This window comes from Paramormyrops kingsleyae, chromosome 3 (assembly GCF_048594095.1).
Source record: "Paramormyrops kingsleyae isolate MSU_618 chromosome 3, PKINGS_0.4, whole genome shotgun sequence".
In the NCBI taxonomy this organism is placed as follows: domain Eukaryota; kingdom Metazoa; phylum Chordata; class Actinopteri; order Osteoglossiformes; family Mormyridae; genus Paramormyrops; species Paramormyrops kingsleyae.
In genome coordinates, this window is record NC_132799.1 from 30985024 (window position 1) to 31002134 (window position 17111).

At 42.0% G+C, this 17111-nt stretch overlaps 1 protein-coding gene across 2 annotated transcripts; it reads left to right on the forward strand.

Moving 5' to 3' along the window:
- The first annotated feature begins 1171 nt into the window (after window positions 1-1171).
- Window positions 1172-14821, forward strand: c3h12orf56 (chromosome 3 C12orf56 homolog). Of its 2 annotated transcripts, none has more exons than XR_011989604.1 (13): window positions 1172-1423; window positions 3164-3293; window positions 5187-5265; window positions 9058-9340; window positions 9426-9505; window positions 9607-9751; window positions 9850-9956; window positions 10299-10388; window positions 10619-10721; window positions 11121-11195; window positions 11625-11702; window positions 11789-12288; window positions 12993-14821. XR_011989604.1 is itself a non-coding variant. In XM_072710141.1 (13 exons), the coding sequence occupies exons 1-13, from the start codon at window positions 1172-1174 to the stop codon at window positions 13099-13101; spliced, it is 1704 nt and encodes a 567-aa protein (XP_072566242.1). In that variant the 3' UTR covers window positions 13102-14821. The 2 variants fall into 2 exon arrangements, 1 of the variants encoding a protein (XP_072566242.1); XM_072710141.1 differs by having other exon boundaries at window positions 11789-11961.
- Window positions 14822-17111: the final 2290 nt, after the last annotated feature.

Here is a 17111-nt window from a genome sequence, read left to right on the forward strand (position 1 = left end):
GGGAGTCTTGGAGGCGGGTTGAGTGACAGCTAGCGGAAGCAGCGTGCTAAGCAGCCTTTAACGGTGAAGTGCCAGCGAAACTGGCCATTCCGGTGGCATGGGGCTCCGGAGGGAGCAGTGCGGGCAGCAGTGTTGTGCATGAGCGACGTTAATTGAACACGTTCATATTTTTCATGCACGCTGAACTAAACAAATCAGTTTACAAATTATGAAAATGAGAGACGTTCGCTCTCGCAAGACTGAACGCCGCTCACGTTTTATGACGGTTTTAAAGTTTGCTGATTACAGGCTGGCATGGCTGGTGCTTTGGCCAATTATTATTACATCGAGTCTAGTAAGAATGGTTCCCTTACGTAATATTAAACCTTTCTGTATCAATTTATTAAATCTCTATACTGTTCCCTTTGCCGACAGGTGTCTTTTCAGGTACAGCTAGGTAACCCGATCGTTTCGGGTGTACAAACAGCCAAGTAACGATACGAAGACGAAACAGGATCTTTCGGCGTCACCAGAGCCAGTTTAAGTGGATCATCTGTGCAGCCGTAATACAGATGAAATCGCATTTTCAATTAACATTATTAGCGACTAGTAATATTTATGTTTTCTGATGAATTTCACAAAGACCATATAATTTTATATATACATTTTGTCATGTCGAAAATTAATTAATCAAACTCTGCCTATGCATTTTGTGTTTAATTGTTTTGGCTAAGAAAGCAAACATCATATCTTCTTTTTATTATGTAAACGCGTGCAGACAGTTTCAGATTGACTATAACAGGTGCTCGACAAGGATAATGGTTTTGGCTACATAATTTGTTGTCAGGTCATATGATGGACTTTTGCACTTGGGACAAGTGCTAGAAGACATTTTATCAAAGAATATTTCAGTTGGATAACGGATTAAGTTTGCTTGGATTATATCACTCTGTGTGTCGATCGGAGTGACTATTTAAACCAGTCAGGATGATCTTGCTCTTCAATGGGCAACTTGCTTGCTGCAGAAAAAGCACTGGTGATTGATGCATGAACGCAAGCGAGCTTTTTCTGTATGATCACTCTACGTAATTACTTATTCCTTTTTTTGGAATACTCATACATATGTGGAGAAGACTGTTTTCTATATTTCTTAATTTTCACTCTGATAAGTCTTCGTTATATGTCCGTTTTCATGGCTAGAAGTGACCGGGGAGGTTTGCTGTGCAGGCGGAACAGTAAACTCGAGTCCTTTCTCAAGAGGAGCACCGAGCGCCGCTTCTACGAGCGGATCCGCGCCTACGAGCCGTGCATCGTCATTTCGCCGAAAATCAACAAGGTGTTTATGTATGCGGTGCTGAACGACGAGTCGGTCTACCTGGCCGAATTTCCGCCTCGCACGCTCCAGCTTGCGGTCTGTTTCAGGCACGTCATTGACATCAGTTTGGTAAGACTGGGATGTAGGATCCGCACGTTATCTTTTTAAATGATCAGTTGGTTGTTTTTAATTGCAAATTTTGGTGTTTTCATCAATATAGGGCATTTGCCTATAGCTCTCAGAAGCATCACTGACAAAGTTGTTTAGTTTAAGAATCCCACGTATACAGTAAATATGTGCTTAGTTCCTGACCGAATATTTTTAATTAAAAATAATGGGCTGAGGCAGTTGACAGCAGTTTAGCTGTTGTAGATGTCCTGTCCTGCAGTGCAGCAGGAGTAGAACTGGACACCAAGAAAGTTGTAACTAGGTTGTTCCTTCATTTCTTAATCAGATCACAGGCAGTTAATCAGCATATATAGGGGGTCTTTGCCGGTTTGTTTATCTCACCTTCAGTAACTCCAACCTCAATAACGAGGAAGAACATGAAGACAGCGTTTCTCAGATATCAGGGCAGGTGTTCCGGGCAATTCAGTTTCCCTATGTTTCCCCTGTTGTACACGGTTTCGCTGTTGTTTTCATGTCTTTTTGCGAAGCTCTTGAGGTAAACAAGTCATATATTTTAAAACATCACATGCCTTTTCGATGTTTTTTGTTTTTACAGATAATAAATGAAAGTATTTAATTCAGTGGATATAGATATTTCTTTATGAAAACGGTATAGTATTGCTTATAAGACTATATTATGCGTGACGATCTATGTATTCACATGTAATAATGTACCTGAGTGATTTTCAGACATCTCACATACATATTTGCCTAAATATTAGGAGAAACTATTTCCTGACATCCAGGATATTTGGTTCCCCCCTGTTAAAACAGGTATACAGCAACTCTGGACCGATCGGTACTAATAACAATACAGTATTCACATGTAATAATGTACCTGAGTGATTTTCAGACATTTCAGACATTCCTTCCATTTAAGCACCAACTGTGCCAAAAGAACCGTTTTGTTTGTCATCCAGTTTGGTTTTCTTTTAGAATCCAGTGTCTTGCTATGAATTTTGCGTTTGACCCACAATTTATACAACATGTGCATCTATTAGTGGAAATTGATTGGTGATGTGCTAGGTAGATTTTCGTACAACCAATTAAAGGTATGATCACAGAAAGGTATGTTGTATAAAGCTCTACATTAACGGTTTAATGTCACTAATATATTCACCGTGCAGCTCTATTGGTTGCATTTGGGGCGGGATTTTATTTGTAGTCCTCATTTCACAACACTTAAATGCTGGCTCCGTCAGCACTTAGGAATTGGGCTTAGACTTCGCTGAAAATTACTTTCAGCAGCTTTATGCAATGCTCTTAGGTCCTACTTTTTGCTAAGATTTTTTTTTAACTCTTAAGTCCAAGTGTACGACCATTCTTAAGACCATTCTAAGGAAATTTTATGTATACCGGCCCAGGTGATTTACTTGGAAGACCTTATTAGGAACAATGGTGACTGGTGTTCACCAGACATCGGATGTTAATTGAATTGTAGTTTTAGTTATTAAAGTGCTATGGGTGCTCTCATTACTGGAGGTGACAGAATCTGTCCTCGGACAGATAATAATAATAATAATAATAATAATAATAAGGATAAGCGGTTTGGAAAATGCATGCATAATAATAATACAATGATAATAAGCCTCCTTGTTTAATCTGAGTGAACAGATGCATACATTAGCAGTCTGTGGCTATTACAAGCTGCTTGCGAAATTTAATTGCTTTCTGTCATCATGCGAAAATGTCTAATTCCAGGTCAACGATCTACCGGATTTTCTCACTGGCCGCGAGCGAGAACACTCGCAGCATATCCGTGTCGTCTACACCTCTGCAAAGCATCCTGGGAAAGGAGATGCAGGGCACCGAGGAGAAATCGGCAAGACGGGTACACGTGCTTCTCTTTTACCCCAGAAAATTTGTAGTCTCTCCTCATGCTGGTAAGATGCTAGTTATCAGTAGGTGGAAGCCTGCACTGGGACAGCTTAAAAGTGTAACTGACCACTTTAAAAATACATTGAAAGATTGCAATGAACTTTTTGCCTGGTGAAGACACTGAAGCAGACATCACTATATTATTAAGCACAATTAAGAATACAGTGGAAAAATTTAAAAGAAAAGACAAGGTTAAGAAGACTCAAAAACGGCCTAGTATGGCTGAAGTCATGTGGGCATATGGAAACATATTAATGAATGTTACTATACACTGAAACAGGCCTTTAAAACAAAGTTAGGACTGACTAAGAAACAGTTAATTATCAAAGAATCTAGAATGCCCAAGGCAAATTTTTTTATCAACATCATCAGTGAAGCCAAAGGTAACACCCAGTTCATCTGGAAACAAAAAAAAAACTAACAGATACACAGCTGTCAATGGATCTGACTCACATGGGAACGCAAAACTATTTAAAAATATATTTTCTCACCCTGACCTCTTAGGTGCTCTATAGTAATATATCATTAATCTTGAACAAAATGAGATGAGAGCAGGTTTCCGGAGCTTTCGATTTTTATTGTTTTGACTTGACCAAATCGGAAGGACAAAGTTTACATACATGACACCTACTAGATATATCTTCTCAATTATCTTGTACATGCGCAGTCGACGCACAAGATTTCCGTAGATATAAAAATTTGGGCTAAACGCGCACCGGCCGCAGCTGTCCGCAGCCAACCCCGGATGACGATATTTACGTCAAGTCCCCTCGGCAACTGAAAGCACACGCGGAAAAGTAAAGTATGCATTGGCTTTAATGGTGTTCCGTCCTTAACACACTGTTATTCACATGTAGGCATTGTGGCTGCGCTACCTGTTAACGTCGGAGCTAAAATGAAAATCAATACTTTCGCCAGCCGCGATGCACACGCCATGTGGCCGCCTTGTCCTGGGTATTAGAATCATTATACAAACAAACACTAAAAACCTTAGATAAGAAGCCTCTGGAGCACCATCATTGTAACATCTTAAAGGAAATACAATCTTTTAAGCTGGGTAAATGTAATCAAATGCAGCAGACTGTGCCTGTTGTTTGAAATATCAAACAGCATGAAGCCTCCTGCATTCAGTTCCTTTATTAAGCCAATAACCAAGCAGAGCATCTACCAGAGGAGATTTACTCCGCATTAGTGGACAAAGTGGTTTCAGACAAAATTATTTTTTAGTTTGAGCTCCACAGGGTTAGAAAACTGTACCAGAATATAAAAGTAGCTCTACATACCACTCTCTCTCCGTTCAGTTATAGGATTGGATAGTAATAAAACTTGTGTACTCTAGATCGGGGTCATGCGTTTCTGTCTTGTTTTTGTTTTGTTATATGCTTTGATTTTTAAAATATGTTCTTCTATTTTTCTTACTTTTTTTGTATTTTATGGTTTTGTATTTTATTGTACTGAGAATATTCAGATGTTTGTGTGTCTTTTCTTACTCAAACTCAGGGACTATGGATGCAAACTAGCCTTTTGGCTAACTCAGGCATATTTACATTATCAATGATAGGTATTGGGCCTGTCAAATAAACTAACAAACAAACAATCTTGACTGGAAAATACAGTAAAATCTTTGTCTCGGGACTAGACCGTGGTAGACTCATTCATTTAGTGAGACCTTCTGTTGTGTTGGTTCCACAGAATCTCATTCGTTTTCTGTCTTCGGCCTATTAAACAGGCTTGTCAGTGAAGGGTGTGAAGTTACAAAAGTTGGCTGTAATTGGAATCTGCTCATTAGCCAGATGTCATCTCTCCCCCCTGTCTAATTCTGGTCCTGTCCCCCGCCTTCCACCAGGGGTCAGTAGCGTCCTGCCCTCTATGTGCTCTGCTCCTCCGGGAACCGCCATCTGGAAGCACGCGCCCTTGTCCACCAGGTAAAAAAGCACACATGCCTTCAGGAAATGCGTCACAGTCGGGAGTGTGAAGGACATACTTCTGGGTGTCCTCCAAGTGTCTCACGTCCGTCTAACCGATGGTGATGATAACCACACTAAAACACTAATCGATGGTTGAATGCTCCTCTCTTTGTTCTTATGCTGGGCCACATGTCAGTTACGGACAATGAAAGGCTTTCAAACAAACATTCAGATCCTCCATCGAAAGAATAAGGTGTGATGACGATCATGGTCCCATTCAGAAGCTCTTATCTCTGCCTGGCAGGTGGATCAGGAGGCATCATGGTATGAGCAGCAGTATTAGAACGTAGTAGTAGAATGAGGCCTTCTGAAGCAGAGGAAGCTGGGTAATGGTATTGGCCAAGCAGTAATGGCTCCCAGTTGGGTGTTTGGCTATTTCCTGCCGTCTTCCTCATCCCACCACATTGTGGGAGGAGCCTGGGATGACACTCGGATGGTACGTAAAAATACATAAAATACTGAGCTGTTATTTTATCACTTAGTTATAATGAGTCTGCATATTCTCAGCAGACATGAACCAGGTTTTGTCTGCCACATGACCCTGCCTGGGTGATTTCTGTTTATCACACTATTGTAAACGCTGGACGCTGTATTGTGTGGCTGTGAGTACCTGAATCTACTGACTGACCAGGTTATCCCATCAATGGATTTTCCCTTTTCTAACGGCATGAGCATATTCCAGGATAATGCCAAGATTCATTGAACTCGAGTTATAAAAGAGTGGTTCAGGGAGCAGGACGAATCATTTTCACACATGAATTGGTCACCACAGAGTCTTGACCTTAACCACATTGAAAGTCTTTGAGATGTGCTGAAGAAGACTCTACACAGTGGTTCAACTCATCTATCATCAATACAAGATCTCAACAAGGAATGAATGCAAATCTGGATAATAATAAAAAAATCATGTCGAGATGTTGCATAAACACATGGAAACAATGCATTGGTGAATGTGCAGCATAATCAAAGCTAAAGGCTGTATCACTTTACAATAAGGCTCCCTTTTGCCACTATGGTAGTAACTCATTAATAAAAAGAAAACAGTGTTATAACTTGTTTAAAATTGTCTATTAATAATTTATATTTACAGCCTAATTAATAACCAGATTATAAACCATTTACATGGATGGCCTTATTGTAAAGTGGCACCCTAAAGGTGATCCAACAAAATATTTAAAGTGTGTGACTTCTTTTTTGGCCATGCAGTGTTGTGCAGACATCGTTATCCCAAGCTACATAAAATTGAGGTGGCAGGGACAGGCAGTTTTATAAAAAGTTAGGGTTAAGTGACTTGCTGAAGGGTCTCATTGGTGAACTCTATTGACCTGGGATTGAACCAGTGATATTCCGATCACAGGCACAGCATCCTAGCCTGCTGAGTCACACGCTGCCCCATAAACATAGCATATATAGCTCTGTTCTTATTTTTCTGTGTCTGACTGCATGAAGACTGTGGGACGTGAAGTAAGCAATGAGCAAATATCAATTACCAAAAAAACAGCAGTGATACCTGTCAGTTGTCCCTCTTTCCTGCTCTGAACCACTTTCTCACTTTCCTTTGTCGTTCTCTTCTCATAGTTCAAAGAAAGAGGACAAAGGATCTTCATTGGGGCTCGTTTTACAAGGTCACTCTTCCGGGGTGATCTGGTCACAGGATCCAGGAGAGTCTAATTCAGTGTTACGAAATCGATACCTGGAAGTCGGTGTTGAAAAAATGCTAGCCTTTTGCTTAGTGTGATGACCAGTTTACCGACATTGGTGGTGAGAAACTTAAAGGGTTATAGTCCGAGATGGGGGGGGGGGGGAATCCTTTCATGTTGAAATGTCAGGCTGCGACATGAGCAGGACTGCTTAAGCTGGCCGTGACTCTTTAATGTGACTCGGGGCGTCTCCAGGTTCTCAGGGATGAAGACAGAGAGCCTTGGTTTCAGTTTGGCTCAGAAACACAAACACAAAGACACATAAACACCATTATGGAGGTTCTGTGCTTCTTACCATTCCAGGATTGTGAGGTCAGGCTCAGCGACACGACGTGTCCTTTAACGGGCTTCCCGCTGCTTTGTCTCAAGGCAAGATCTACAAAAATAGATCTCATGCCGTCTGTGGTGCACTGTCAGTCTTTTTTTTCCTTCCAGCGCTTAGCTCTCGCTTTCTGTCCGGCACGGGTTCATGTTGGCTGCTACGGATGACCAGCAAGTAAGCCTTCCGTTGGTTGCTAGGGTACGAGGCGAGGTGGAAACCTCTAAATAACTGTCTAATTAAAGGGTCCCTGGGCGGTGCGTCTATGTGTGGCCATGTATATATTACATTGTGGGGACTAAATGCCCAAATCCATGTTATTTTGACCTTGTGGGGACATTTTTTCAGTCACCACGAGGGGAAAACTCTAGTATTTTGTTTGGTTACTTATGGTTAAGGTTAGAGCTGGGTAGGGGTTAAGGTTGTCATTGTTGGGATTAGGGTTTTGCCCATAGAAATGAATGGACGGTCCCCACAAGGATACAGATATAAACTCTGTGTGTGTGTGTATGATCAGATGGACATTATGGAACTGACTAGACTCTTGAGTGATTTTACTTGTTTGTTTTCTCCCCTCCAGCATCTCTGCCACCTATATGGACAACTTCATTATTTTATAAATTGTGGTTTCTATAAAACAGAACTAACTAAAGCTAAATAATTTCATAAAACTTTGCCAAGATAAATGCGCAGTCAAGTTCACATCTGTCCTGAAGCCTCGAAATCCGCCTACATCCTTATATTATCAGTCGAAACCAAAATGGTGAGGGTATGTATTGTACAGACGGATGTCCTACGGTGACATTGCTCGTTTGACTGAACCCCATGAGGTCTAAAGGCTCGACGTGAGAATCCCATGTGAAACTCACCTGGGGAGGGTAATTAACCTCATTAAATTAGTATACACTTGTTTGCATGGTTTTAGGTTTGGACGCTTTGCACCAGGGTGTGTGTTGGTGTAATTTAATTAGATTTTTCATTTTCTTGAAAATCAGGGGGGTGTCTTCACTGTGGAATTAACACAGACCATTTAATTGAAACTGAACTTTGGGTATTACACTAATTGTATACCCCCCTCTCCACACACACTCAGTGAAGGCTGACAAATAACATGCACGATGTAGCAAAGTCAGCTGCTGTTCCAGAACCTTCTCAGACATCTTGTAGGAGTACATCAAGAATGCAGATGAAATTTGAATTATTCCTTCAGTGTGGAATAGGATAGGTTGGTTAATACCTTGGAATCTTTAGAGAATGTGATACACAGTGACCAGGCTACAGCTCAGGAGAGGAGGCCCATGTAGCAAAGGAGGTAATGTAGGAGAATCGTAGATGGTCTTTTAAAAAGTGACATGTGCTCCTGTAGACAGGTGTCTAAAGTTTCCAGATTAATTTACTGCTTACTAATGTTTTGCTCTTTGGGAGCTCAGACGGATGACTACGGATACACTGCCATGTGTGCAGATTGTTCACAAAAGTCTGGGTGAAAAAAGGCACAGCAATGTTGCCTACTACTCTTCGTTTCTAATTAATTTAACTGATTTATTAATTGTGTTTTTTTTTCACCCATTCCATTTGTCATCCTCTTACAATCCACAGCGCACTGCACAGCACAAAGCAACCTGAGTGTCGCTTTGCAGTGTGCTGTGGCCCCTCTACCTGAAAACTTTGTGTTTTAACTTGTAAATATTAATATTTATGCAGCAGTATGGCTCTGTGTTGTTAATCTAGGGTGGAGGAAGAGGAGCAGATGCTTAGGCCCAGGCCCTCGCCGCCACTGGGTCACGGTTCCTCGCCGCCCAGCATCCCGGACTCCGCTGAGACGCGGACTCACTGGAGCAGGGGCAGCCCAGACAGAAGGGCCTTGATCCTGGCCAAGCTGACCGAGCGGACGATGGTGCGGGCGGTTGTGGAGAAGGAGGACTCGGCGAGGTCAGAGCTGCACCTCTATGCAGTGTCTCCATCCTCTCGGATATACCTGCACCTCCAGAGCGCCTGGAACAGCTACGTCATCGTGAGCAGCTGCCTGTCATTTATGTCATGTTGAGTGTCAAGCTTTACGTTGAGTTACGTAGAAATTCACTGTCCGGTTGTTGCAGAGATCCACTCTCCTGTTGGAGCCTCAGTTCAGAAAGAGATGCTGTGCTTCCTCGACCCTTCAGAACCGACGTCAGACCAGGTATTGCCATAATGTGATATTTGATTACATGTTGGCACTTGTCTGGGGCTGAGCGTGACCATCTTACCTGCACTTTCTACCCCTCGTACCTGTCTCCCCAGTTGGGAACGTACCACCCATCTCTTTGGCCAGCTGAGCAGGGAGCTTCTACAGCAGGACCTCACCATGGAGATGCTGTACCTGCTGCTGCAGGAGCTCCACACGGCCGCGCACCGCAACACCGCCGTCCGCCGCCTCTTTTGGAGGGTGAGCTTCGCCAACGTTCTCCCACCGCACTGCGTCACGCCGCCGTCATTCCTCCTTGGCCCTTCACTCCCATGATTCCATGCTTTTCTCCCTGCCAGTCAGAAGACCTTTGCTCATTCCTAGTGAGGACGCTGGAGGACACACTTCAGAGCTGCTGGAAGATTGTAGGAGGTAGCAGAAAGATTCCCACAGAGGACAGGCTACTGTGAGTCCTGCTCGGAGTGACAGGCGATGAAGGGGATCTGCAAAATAAGATGCTAAATTAGTCTAAAAAATGGGAGGGAAATTAAAAGAAGAAAGGTGTCAATATAGTGGGGTTTAATTTTTCTAAGTAGCTTTGTCTTCTCACAACATTTGTAAAATGGTGACTTGCGTTTATAGATTTGAATTGACTTGTGATTGTGGCACAACAGCGCCCTCACCTGCCAGAATGTTTCAGATTTTACTTTATAGGTAAATATAAAGGGTACAGAATGTTCAGGTGAGCTTTGGGTAAAACAACAAAGCAACCCACAACAAGTCCAATTATGCCTTATATGACACACAGACTGTCTGCACTGCTGGCCCAGACCTTGGGTTTGATGTTCCGGGAGACGGAAATCGAACCAACACGTCTCAACTTGCTGACTTCTAAAAGGTCTCATTGGTCACATGCTTTAGGGCATGAGTTTGATTGGTTGGATTTTCTTAATAGACGTTTTAGTTTTTATAACACTTGGGGCTCAAAATAAAACACAAATTCCTTTTGGGTAGATTTATTCCATTCATTATAATCTTATGCAATCTAGTGGCCTTTATGTAAGCTGTAAGGCAGAGTGACCTTGCAGTGGGAGAAACTCCATTTTTCATTTTTTTAACCTGATCCAGGGGTGCACTTACTGAAAGGCTGCTACTGGCGCTGGTCTGTGACCCAGGAATGAATCTCCAGGGACCGGCTGCAGACCCAGGGTGGAACTCTCAGCAGGCCAAGGTGAGTGTTGGCACTTGGCACAAGGGGTGTCATTGTCGTGAAGTCCAGTTGTGGGGGAGGTGTCTTTCAGTACCTCTCCCAACAGCAGGGCCCCTGTTTCTTACAAAGGGGTAATTCTGCTCGATAGCCCTTAGGAGCTGGGTGAAGGTCCATATTACTGAACCATTTTAATATATACAGTTGGCAGATAGTCATTGCCTTTATGTATTCAATTGGGGTTAGACCCTGGCCCCTCTATAAATTTCTTCATTAACTTTGGCTTTAGACAAGAAGCGAACGTCGACAAGACTCCAGATAGCAAGTTTTCAGGATGGTCGTCCAGCTAAAATCTCCTTATTTCTGTAAGGCTTGGCTAGCCAGTCATGTGATGCTGCATATTTCATGTCATGTGACCTTCAGCTGAAGTCCCTGCTGGCTGAGTATCTGGATGCAGCGTCTGCACTGCTGTTTGAGGTGCTGTTGGTGGCCCAGCAGGTTAGTGGGTGACCCCCGTATAATCGGACCTGGGACTCCGCTCCCTGTCCACAAATCTGTCATTATTAATGTAGCCAGGCTGCTAGTGCTGCTCTCCCACTCACCAAGGCTAATGCGCGAGGTGCCGAACCTCTCCTGTTCATTAGAAGGGCCATCCACAAAGGGCCATCCACAAACTATATATTTCACAGCGCCCACACATGACACATGGCTTCTATTTCACTGCTGTGCTGATCAGGAATTATGTGTTTTCCGTAGTGTCTAAGTGTATATTTCGGAAACACCTAGGCAAAACAAGTGTTTGAGAGCCTGCATGCAGAACAGAGAAGCCTTTCTTTTAGGTGTTAATGGATGGATTATTTTACTCCTATGGCTTTGAGATGTGATCTGTGAGATGGTGACTAAACAGTGCTCTGTTTGTCCCTTCAGGCTAGCCATACCTCAGATTATGAGTGCTTCTTAACTGTGGGTTGGGTGCTGAAGACTCTACAGTCTCACCAGTCTGTGGTAAGTCTGTACACTTTATTGTGGCATCTTTTTAGTACTTCTGTCTTAGTTTTCCTTATACACTGTCCACTTACTTTCCACTGCAGATACCTTTTATTAGTTACGTGGCACAGCAGTTGGTTCTGGTACTTGGCCGGCCCGTTCTGAGCCCAGCCCAGGCTGTGTTGCTGTACCAGCGGTGCCGGGTACTCCTTGCCTGTCTGCAGTACAGTGCTGAACTGGGATGCCACATCAGGACCCAGTACTGGGAGGAATTCAGGTCAGAGTGAAGCCGGGTCACTGGCACACATTCTGCATGAAATTCCTGTTATTTACTGTAGGATGCTTATTATTTGCAATTTCTTTATTTGTGAAGTGTGATTGATTTCTTTGTGAAACCTCAGGTTCTTTCAGAGTCGAGTGATCAGGCAGGTTCCTTAAGCTTAAGCAGTTTATTAAGACAGAATGAAGATGTTACAGAAAGATGTTTCACACGGCCGGTTCAGTGTCTGTCTTTCTCTGCCCCCCCCCCCCCCCTGAGGGAAGCGGGCCTTTTTCTATGGTCTTCTTACAGACTCCTGGAGCCAGGGGGGGTCAGACGGCCTTGGTAAGAGTGAGTCGTATGAGAGGCAAAGACCATGATGAGGAAGCAAGTAACAAGGACAGAAAGAAACATAAAATTCTTGAATATAAAAGCTATAAATGAGTGAACTAAAGGAAAATAATTAACTACAAATTAACTAGGGAAATCCCAGCCCCCTCCCCTATGAGTCTATGGAAAACAAAACACATTAAATCATCATAAATACAGTACAATAAGTAAATGTCTGATCAGGATATATCTGTAAAAAAAAAACTCAGCACAAAGCCTTGGATGTAAACTAGGTTCTAAAAACCAGGTGAGGTGTCTTGCAAAAGGTAGCAAAAAAAAACAAATCATAATATCAGTCAAAATTAATCAATCATCATCGTCAGATTTGGCAACCATGTTTACATGAACAGATTTGTATAGTCTACCAGAAAAGCAAAGTAAAAGCTTGACAATCCACAATACGTGTGTGTGCTTGTCTTTCAACATTCAGGTGCTTGAGATCATGAATTCTTCTTCAATGGGCCCTTACTGAAATTACCATTATCGTAGGAAAACTGGCAAAATAAATTGTGGATTTGTAATACATATGTATTAAGGAGAGTGACATTATGCCCTGTGCCTTGTTTATCCTTGTGTGTTACAAGCTTGCCTGATCAGATTTGTCATCCACACATCACTCAGCGCCGATGCACAAACCCAGTCTATGGTCTCTGTTACAGGTACTACGTGAAGGTGTCCCAGCTGGAGGATAAGCTGCCGTCTCATTACCGCATCAGCCAGCCCACAAACAAGCTGCTCTCCCAGCTCCTGCATCTGGTCCTGCAGTAGCCCTGTGCTGCACACACACACACACACACACACACATACATGTAGGGTAAATATATCCTTATGGGGACCGCTCATTCATTTCAATGGGAAAAATGCTAACGCTAACTATGACAACCTTAACCCCTACCCTGCCCTAACCATAACCATAAGTAACCTAACAAAATACAAGAGTTTTTGCATTTTTAGTTTTTTCATAGCAGTCACCGATTTTTATAAAATAGAGTTTTCCCTTATGGGGACCAGGAAACCGGTCCCCATAAGGGAAAAAAACGGATATTTATCACGTTATGGGGACATTGTGTCCCCATAAGGATAGGTAAACCCGCTCACACACACACACACACACACAAGTTGGTCTTCCTATCTAAATGGGGATCGTCCATTCATTTCTATGGGAAAATCCCTAGTCCCAATCACAACACCCTTAACCCCTACCCATCCCTAACCTCCATAAGTAACCAAACCAAATACAAGACTTTTGGCATTTTTACGTTTTTGATTGCATTCACAGATTTTTAAAAAACTGAGGTCCCCAAAAGTAGAGAAATATCAGGTTTTACTACACTTTGGGGACAATTTGGTCCTCAAATGTGATCTATGCAAACCTACACACATACACATACAAATTATATCTTTGTGGGGACTCTCCATTCATTTCTATGGGGAAAACTCTAATCCCAACACGACAACCTTAACCATAAGTAACCTAACAAAATATGAGACTTTTGGCATTTTTACTTTTTTGACTGCATTCATAGAGGACAGGTATTTGGTCCCCACAATGTAATAGAAACTTAATACAGACAGACAGACACACACACATACAAAGGGGTTTAAAAATGCTGAGTATCGTACCTGCTGGGCCATTGCAGGACTTAGGAGTGGTGGTCTACTATAGTTAACATTTTCTTCAGTAAATAAGCAGTTTCAGAAAATGGATGGATGGATGGATGGATGGAGGGAGGGATGGAGGGAGGGAGTACCAAGTCTCTGCATCCTCCCTTGCCCATGGAAAGACAGATGAGGATGGAATATCCTGATTTTTTGCCTCTTGACTGGATTTAACACAGTCAGGACTTCTCTTGTTCTAGTTGATGTGTAAACATCTATATGCAAGCACTTTATTTGCACTTTAGGGGTCTTTACTAACAATGACGCCTATAAAGATTATTGTAGAAATTACCTCAGGTTAAGCATGATCATCACTGGGTGTCAAGCAGGGTGTTTTCCAATCAAGCTGTACCTACATATTACAGCTTTGGGAATAATATAAATAAGATGATTGTTCTTTTTGGTCATAAAGCATTTCTCAAACTAGCAAAATACTGCAGGAATTGTTTGTAACAATTCTAAATGTTTGAAGAATGAAGAAGAGAATGACTTGTAGATCCACAGCAGTAATGAAATCCATAGTGTATTGATTTTTTTAGCCCAGTTTCAGCTGATTTTATAGTATTAATAGCATATGAATTCTCAACAAAAATAGAAACATTTCAAATTCATTATGATTATTCTGTATTGCAGTATTTTTCATGCTTCACATTTCCTGTGGCCACAGATTCTGACTTTAAAGTGTTGTACGTGGAATCAGAAAAGCAGTTTATCTATCTTTCTTTGTTTTACTGTGTTTATTAGTGCCTGTTATTGCCGTTATTAAACAAAGACTGGAGACTCGTGATGTATGCTGTTATGAACATTAAGAAATAAATGTATATGGAAACTCAGATGTAGGGTTTTTTATGTTTACTTCTCCAAAAGAGAAGTAAATAAAAAGTTATAATTTAAAATTCAATGCGTAACGTGATTGTGAATGTGTGTCTTTCTTATTTGCAGGTCAGGCAGTGTGTGGGATATTTTGTATAGATATGGCAGGCTTTTGTGAAGGTTTCCATGTTTACACACAGAGGTTTGGCCTGCCTTGGATTTGAGCTACTCTGAGTAAACAAATGCAAATGTACCAGGCCTCACAGGTAATGGGTGTGTTTGTACAACAAAAGCAGGAGGACAATGGAGCTGAAAATCTCAGCAGGGGTCCTAGTAGGTGTTAGGTCTAGGGAATTCACACAAATTTCCGCAGGTTTGGCAAATCTAGTGCTAAAAGGCGCGTGGCTTGCCGGTGATATCCAGCGCAGATACGTAGTTGGGATTATTAATAATCACGCATGTATAATATAATAATCTATACCACAAGTGTGTCTGCTGAGGTGTGGCATGAGTAAATGGTGTCCTGTAGTTGTGTTCTGGCCATACAGCAACTCTGGATATAACGGACTTTGTATATAATGGACTGTTTTGCCAGGACCCTTGAAGTCCGTTATAACTGGATTTTACTGTACAGTAGGTAAATGCAAATAGACACATGTTATGTAGTAGCGTAACCAGTGGATATAAAACCCCCAAGAAAGCTGATACATGGAGAGATATCACCTTCTCTGTGAACGCTGTGTGCCAAATATGTCTAAATGATCTTCAAACATGCGTTCCCTTCTCAGAGCACGATTGGCAAGCTCTTCAAGAAGTAACAGAAATGTCATTTTGATAGCAAGGCCAATGCGCAGACAGACCTATTTATAATCCGCATGATCGCCGTTACTGCATTGAAAATAATTTTTACACTTTAAAATTATTTTTTATATTTTACTTTTATAAATTATTCAAATACTATCATTTTATGAACTGTAGAATGAACAAAACTGCTATAACCAATTATTTTGAACAAACTATCATTACTCAAATGTGCATACGAATGGTCTTGAGTGTGCGTAGATTCTGTTCTTAGCTAAGAACAAATTCAGATAAGAAAACATTGGTGAATGTCAGAATCTTCGTAAAAATGTGCATACGTGGGGTTTAAGAACAAATTTGTTCGTAAGAAGGTTTGGTGAATGAGGCCCATTGTTCTGTTGACTAAGGTTTTCCAGTTGTAATGCCCCTTAAAGCTCTAATTGTTTCTAATAATTCTTTGTATAACACTAAACTCAAACCTTTCTCTACTTGCCAGCCATAAACCGGGTGCTGATCCTGGGCCGCGTTGGCCAGGACCCACTGCACAAAGAATCTTTGGCTGCGAAGGATCCATCAGGTGCATCCTTTGGACCTCGGCAAGAGAAGGACGCATTTTTAGATTGCATTTGAAGGAGCCTTCGAAATGGAATAGCGGTGTCGCACTGCTGTGACACATCTGATCTTCAAATGCAGCCTTTGAAGGATGCAGCCACTAAAATCGGACACAGCACATTTGGCATTCTTTGGATCTACATAGGCAGATCCAAAGAGCATTAATCTCAAATGAGATTAAAGATTGCTAACCTGTACAAGTTAGATAACAGATATAAAGAGCTAAAAAGTACCATTGAGCGCAATCAGTGAGATTAAAAATTTAATAAGCATGGAACAGTTTGAATTTTTCCAGAAAGAGGACATATCACATACTGCTCCCATGTAGAGACAGACTTAGGCTGTACCCACACTAGGTGACCTGTACTGTGTCCGGGTATGTTTGACCCTCATAGTCCAGTTTGGTTGACTAGGGTGATCACTAACCTTAGGACAGAATAGACATGACATCAATGATGTGACTGGCACATACATGTGCGCATGTACATTCAACAGGAAGTAGACCTGGAAGGAACAGATCAGATAAGAAAAGATTTTACTTTTTGGTCATTGTGACGGCCCTACTGGTCTGTCAGCCCCGCCCACTTCCTACCTGTGTTCTTCTTCCTGGTTTTTTTGAGTAGGTAATCAGGCGCAGGTGTGCCGTGTGAAGCATTAATTGGGAGGGGTATGAAGAGACCTGCATGCTATTTTGGGGGGGGGGCTTTTTCCTCCTCTGGCGTTTTGTATTGGTTATGTTTTTGGACATCCCTAGACATACCTTGCACCACTTTTGCTTTACTTACATATTACTGACTTTGCATACACATGTATTCCATGTGCCAAGAGTCAGTTTTCTTAGTCGACAATTGGTCCACCTACTGTAGGCCCTTGCCTTTGACTGCCACTGATCT

Excerpts from the sequence above, each read along its gene's own strand:
- c3h12orf56 (XM_072710141.1), top strand. The coding sequence starts at position 1,172 with ATGGCTAGAAGTGACCGGGGAGGTTTGCTGTGCAGGCGGAACAGTAAA. Across the intron at positions 9,506-9,606 it reads CAGAACCGACGTCAGACCAG|TTGGGAACGTACCACCCATC; the intron begins GTATTGCCATAA and ends CTGTCTCCCCAG. Across the intron at positions 10,389-10,618 it reads AACTTGCTGACTTCTAAAAG|GGGTGCACTTACTGAAAGGC; the intron begins GTCTCATTGGTC and ends AACCTGATCCAG.